Source organism: Electrona antarctica (assembly GCF_951216825.1).
Source record: "Electrona antarctica genome assembly, chromosome: 5".
Classification (NCBI taxonomy): domain Eukaryota; kingdom Metazoa; phylum Chordata; class Actinopteri; order Myctophiformes; family Myctophidae; genus Electrona; species Electrona antarctica.
In genome coordinates this window covers 47572576-47578810 of record NC_136810.1, presented here as the reverse complement: position 1 = coordinate 47578810, position 6235 = coordinate 47572576, and the positions used below count along the sequence as shown (strand labels likewise).

The 6235-nt window shown below is 42.0% G+C and overlaps 2 protein-coding genes across 2 annotated transcripts in view; one reads left to right on the top strand and one right to left on the bottom strand.

Annotated features, from left to right (window-relative positions):
* Positions 1-4656, top strand: part of cstpp1 (centriolar satellite-associated tubulin polyglutamylase complex regulator 1) — a 6754-nt gene extending 2098 nt beyond the window's left edge. Inside the window, exons 4-9 of the mRNA XM_079500947.1 lie at positions 636-720; positions 1243-1328; positions 2754-2958; positions 3620-3729; positions 3879-3942; positions 4389-4656. Of these exons, the coding sequence (XP_079357073.1) occupies positions 636-720; positions 1243-1328; positions 2754-2958; positions 3620-3729; positions 3879-3942; positions 4389-4560 (722 nt within the window). The 3' untranslated portion in view covers positions 4561-4656. The remainder of the gene's footprint in view (positions 1-635; positions 721-1242; positions 1329-2753; positions 2959-3619; positions 3730-3878; positions 3943-4388) is intronic.
* A 748-nt stretch (positions 4657-5404) lies between these two features.
* LOC306923318 (uncharacterized protein) overlaps positions 5405-6235 on the bottom strand; it is a 28988-nt gene continuing 28157 nt past the window's right edge. Inside the window, exon 13 of the mRNA XM_079501368.1 lies at positions 5405-6135. The gene's annotated coding sequence lies outside the window, so the exon portion shown is untranslated. The remainder of the gene's footprint in view (positions 6136-6235) is intronic.

The window sequence follows — 6235 nt, the reverse complement described above, 5'->3', positions numbered from 1 at the left end:
ATTTTTTCTTTTTTTCTGGATAATCCTCCCTACTATAGAGTGTGCTGACCATATAAGGAGTTCCTCCCTGTCCCCAGTGAGCCCCTGGGGTCAAAAAACCCTAGTTTCAGTTTTGGTGGCGGGTGGCAAAGCCTTCATCCAATCAGGATGAGAGGGGCCTTCCTCCAATCATGATCGAGTGGGGGCGGGCCTTGGTGCACATGCTGTTGGCCTGTTGCACTTACAATTTACAATTTAGGCATTTAGCAGACGCTCTTAATCCAGAGCAACTTCCCCCCACTGTAGAGCATGCATGTGCACATTTTGTTACCGGGGCGGACTGGGTGGTTTTCCAAATCACCCAAATCACTGAATGCTCCTTTAACTGAGCTCACGCTTCCTTCAATGCATAAGGAGTGGCGTGAGCAGGCCGCTTTTTATCACCTGACTTGGGGGAAATTCCCTGGTAGGACGTAGCGCGTGGAAGGAACACTACTACTGTTATTCTAGCCAGTTCCTTTCCCCTCCATCAGGCACCCCGGCTGACCAGGGGGAGGCAATATAGAGACCAGGATTATGTTTTTGTGAGGGTACCTACTTGTACAATATTATTCTGTGTTGCGTGTTTTCTAGTAGTGTGTCATGTTGCCTTTCAGACTTACTTTCCATGCTTGAGTACAGCTCCCTGCTCCAGTTGCTATGTCCAGACTTCCCTGTGGAGGTGGTGCAGAGTACAGCCAGGTCAGTAACTACATTGTAATAGATGTGCCGACCGTCAGACAACATTATATGTACATGTATTAGAGCAGACAGCTCTCACCCCCTATACCGGGAATATGAATTCCTGCCATCCGGCCAATGGTTAAAGACCCCTGTTACAAATTTTCATTCATACCTCCATCCGAGCCATCAACAAGGGAAGCAGGAGGAGGTAGATGTAGTTACTCTCGGTGCACTTTAGCCCTGGTTGCACTTTATATTTAATGTAGCATTTGTATCTTGTGATAATGTATACGTATGTCTGTTGTTATGTATGTTGTACTGTTTGTAATGTCTTGAGAGCTTTTATTATCTGCTGTAAAACGAAGTGCCCAGTTTGGGACATATGAATAAACTTGACCTTGACCTTATATTGTTGATAGTGATATAGATTATTGTATCTTTGTCCACTTGTATAGGCGGGTTTCTTAGATTCTATGGATTGGAATCCCACACGGATCACTGTACTACCACATACCTGTTCATTGTTTGGTTCCTCTGTAGAATTGTTCTGATGGACGACGCCATTGACGGTCTGATGTCTTTCTCCGACTTTCTCTTTGCCTTCCAACTGCAAGTCTACTACCAAGGTCAACCTTCTACAGTATATCCATGTTTCTTACAGTATTCTGCTGTAGCTGGAGGGCAAAGAGGCAGGCACAACACTCTGGGATATAGCTTAGCCTTAAACTAAACTCCATAGTGGCATGAAGTAATCAACTGAAAATTATAATTAACTGTATTTGTGAAGAAGTTATCAAAACAAAGTTACAAAGTGCTTTACATAAATCTGTAGTGTAGAGATTAATTCAGCAACAGAATTAAAAACATACATCATGTATGAAGTGCATTGAGTAATGTACAAACATTAAGGTAATCAAACGATTACATTTCAAAACTTAAAATGATGGAAAGGCCTTTCAATAAAAGTATGTTTTAACCACTTTTAACCACTTGAACCTTAATGTCTCTATTCTGGGCTGAACATTCAGCAACAATAGATCAACAAACGTACAAATACTAGCTAAAAGAAGACACTGATTTATCAAGCCTGAACTCCTCACGGAGGTCGTTCCAGAGCCAAAACTGACAGCAAAGGCACGGACACCCTTTGTCTGGAGCCTCGACTCAGGTTCCTGCCTGAGTGAGTGAGGACATAAGGCTGCACACAGGCTCATAAGGGCTTAATAACTAAACAATGTAACGTATGTTAAGTAAAAATGTATGTGTTAAAGAAAGTAATAAGTGAAATGTTCAACTCAATTCTAAAACAGTGTAGAGGAGTTCAAATAGGGGATAGATTAATATGTTCTCTTCTCCTGGGTTTTAGTTAAAAGTCTAACAGCAGTGTTCTGTACAATTAGCCTATTGAGTGTTGTTTTGCTTTTTTGCTTAAATGTTTGCAATATAGTCAAGGCGCGGAGATATTATTAAAAACAAGTGAAATTGGAGGTAATGAAAGAATAAGAAAATGAGCAGACAAAATTGGAACTGTAACACTTGAGTGTCAGAATAGTAAATAGTTCCAGATATAGGTCCCACCTGAAAATGTATTTTTTGTTGTTTACTAACTAACTGGAGCGACCCTTTAGCAATGATTACTATCAGAATATAGCCGTACATTTTTGAGTGGTGCAACCACTCCAAGGAACAGCAATGTCCGTGTTAAATGTGACTATGTTTGTGTTTGACTATGTGACTTTAATGAGTACCAGTAGGGGCGCTGTTGTGCCAGAAACAGAGAGAGAGAGATAGTACTGCACTGTTGCCTGCTAATGAGAGAGAGAGAGAGAGGAGGGGGGGGGGGGGGGGGTTGAGAGGGAGAGGGGAGTTGCACCACTCAGTTCACACGGGTGTGGTTTTTTTTTAACAAACAAAAGGTAATTTTTAGCACCTTTAACACCACTGGTAACTCAGTTAAAAATAACTTAAATCAAGTGTAATGATCACAGTGCTCCTTCATAACATGCCTCTTTCTCTCTTTGTTGTGTCTGTCCATCCCCTCGTCTCTGTAGAGTTTGTAGATGGTGTCCTGGACATCTACCAGGACCTGCTTTCAGGGAAGAGTCCCAACATAGTGATCGTCCCTACATCCACCTCCGTAGAACAGCTCCCCTCTGTGGTCGGCGAGGAGAATCACACGCAGGAGCAGCAGGAGGGCGTTGACTCCTGTACTTTGGTGGAGTGTATAGAGGGACTCTGTGACCGGTTCAAACACAGGTAAACGCACAGCACATACACCAGTTTCTTACCACACAACAACACACCTGGGGTCTCATTTATAGAACAGACCTTAGCGTTGGGAACCCAAACCAACATTCCATTCCAACATTTAAGAACCAACAGAACTGGTTCATGTTTGCATTAGTGGGTCCTACTAATGATTCCCAGATTTTTCGCCGCTCTTTAAAGGTCTGCACTCTTCCTTCATTTGGGTCTGTAGGTCTGTGCTTAAGTGACTGAGGTTGTGACGTCACCTGCTGGGAGTGAGGAGAGTGGACGGACTTCGGTATAGACTGAAGACTGTCAAGTGCATGAAACGCCAACACTATGATAACGTGCATGTGGCTGACGCGTTGTGAACGCGTTGTGAACTCGTAGATACACGAATTTCAGCATAAATCGGGCATTACCGCAGTGGTGCACACTGCCATCAAGTTTTTTTTTATAGATCCCAACCTTTGCATTGGAAGTAGCATCAGGCCACATTGTGTGTGTGCAGTGCACGCAAACGGTTATAAATGAGACCCCTGATCCTTCGTCTCTGTCTAGCTTTTCTATATACTTTCATTGTTTTCTGTAGACGTGAAGAGTATGCTACAGTTACATTAGATACAGAAATGCATTTGTGTGTTCATTATCTGTCTGCGTGTGTGTGCAGTCATCCTTCCAGGTCATGTCTGAAAGAAATACTGGACCAAAGCCAGAAGGTTTCTTATTATAGTTTGTTAACAAGCTTGGCCAAACACGATACCATCAACCACGACATAGGTAGGTATATATAATATAATAACAATGCTACTACTAAGAATTGTTTAAATTCTGCAGTCCTTCTCCTCCATTTCTTTCTCTCACGCCTTTCCTTTCCTCCCTGTGTCCTTTCATCTCCCACTCTCCTCCTCTCACATTTCTCTCTCCAGGAGCGCTACCCAGCAGGTCAGAGTTGCTGGTTGATCCAGAGATGGACCAGGAGCTAGATAAACTGTGAGTTCTCATGCACACTAGTCTCACGTAGCTTGACAATCGGAGAACTCTGCCTACCAAAACGTCCGATTACTATACATCTAAATTCAACGTAGGGGTTAACACTGTGTGGAAACAATTGGGAGATAAAAAAAATAACAATAACACCATTGCAGAACCAATGTAAAGACTATAGGGCAGCTCTTCAAATTGAGACGATGTCAGGATTGGTTTCCAAAGCAGCTAGGTGTAGGTTTGTTAGCGCTGTTCTAACCCCTACATTCAATTTAGATTGCGATCGTCTGGCTACGCGAGACTACATACAGTAACAATACACATGCATGCGCGCACACACACACACACACACACACACACAGAATACGTAAATATAGCCTGTATGACCAGACATGTACTATATTATATTATTGAATAATACTACTTTAAATAAGGACAAATTGCTCCTCCAGTATCTCCCAGATCTCAGTGAGTCCCGGCAGTAACAGCAGCGGCAGCGCCATAGGAGGGGGGCTTAAGGAGGTGCCACGCAAGGCCTCCCCCAGGAGGAACATCCACCACAGGAGGAAGATGGAGGTGGAGAGCGACGGCTCCACAGAGGAGACGGACTCCTCGGAGAACTGATGTCATCAACACCCAACCACCTGCAGCCCATTTAGATGGCTTAGAGATTTATGTTTCACGTGAAGCAGTAGTTCTCAAATGTTTTCATGTCAAGGACCCGACCCCAAATTATTATGTTATATGTTATATATTCAAAGATTTGTGCCGCATTTTTACGATTTTTCAAAAATAGCAGACCTACAAGTTCATAGCGCGCCACTCGGTGGCGCGCTATGAGCTTGTAGATCTGCTATTTTTCAATAGCTAAAGTATAACAGAATGCTTGAAACACCAAAAGGGGTTCCCGACCCCAAATTATTATGTATTTGGCTCGGCTCGCAAGCCGGACCCCCTGGAACCCCCTCTCCCCCCCCCCCGAGTATCTCTAGAAGTCCCCAAACTCCACTTTGGGAACCACTTGAAGAAAACACTGCTATAAAATCAATAAATTATGAATGTGTTATCCAGAGATGAAATTACTCTCAGTGAAGTGTAGTGGCATATATATTATGAAGCCTTTACAAACCTTAACCCTAAAATGAGTTGTATGAACAGGGTAATGAATTCAGGTAAGCTTAACATATACAGTACACTGTAGTGTGACATGACACATTTCTTGAAGGAAAATTAGTTTGTGTCGGCAAGCGCCACCCCCGTACGATTACTAACAATTGTGAAGTATAATGTATAATATATATTTATTGGTGTAAATAACGATAAATTATTTATGGTGACCATTCCTGACATGACTAATAAAGATGGAAGTGGGACAATGAACAAGGCCCATTTTTGTTGGAGAGGAATACATAAAGTGAGTAGACCATTCAATCCGTTTAGATTTGTTCATTCTGAGACTGTCCAAGAGCAGATGTAAACATGATTTATTGACATGAAACACCACCAATACACCATCATCATATTCCTGTGTCTCTTTTCTACATTTTTACAACAGTGATATCATGCATTGATACACACAGGGTTCGGTCATACCACTATAGCATACAATAATAATAACTCCTTTACAAACATCATACATATCTATACAGCATATATCTCTACTGATCAGTTATATACAGACAGTGGATCTGAACAATGGAGGAATCACAGAATTAGAACAAGCCATTGAAGAGTCTTTTGTTGGTTAATGGGATCAGAGTAATCTCTTGTGGTACAGTCAAGATGGCTGGAACGGTCTGACTGGCATTCTCCAGTTATAAATGTGGTCCTGACCATGGACCTTAACCGATCTTCAAGGCAATGTGTTAGCTTGAAGATCTGCTCTTTTTGGCAAGTGACACCGTCGTGCGGAGGGTGAAGTGTAATATATTATTGAGTATAAATAAATGGAATTTTACAGCCATCTTCGAGTATGTGAATCTGCCAGATCCTGATGCAAGAATGTTTATTGGAATAACTCTCTTCTACCTATTGTAATTCTGTGATCGGAGCAATCTGAAATCAACAATGAATACTGACTACAGCCATTATCACGCACAAAAAGTAGGCACTGGTATTTACTGTAACAGACTATGGAATTCAGTCCAGGCTTTATACTGACAGTGCCTGCTCACATCTGATTTAAAGGGGAATTTCTCCCTAAACCTTTTTTTACAAAAGTAAGTTGATAATTATGTATATTGACATTTTTTTTTAATTAAAAACAAATAAAGATATAGGGGAGCTGGGGCTGCAGCTG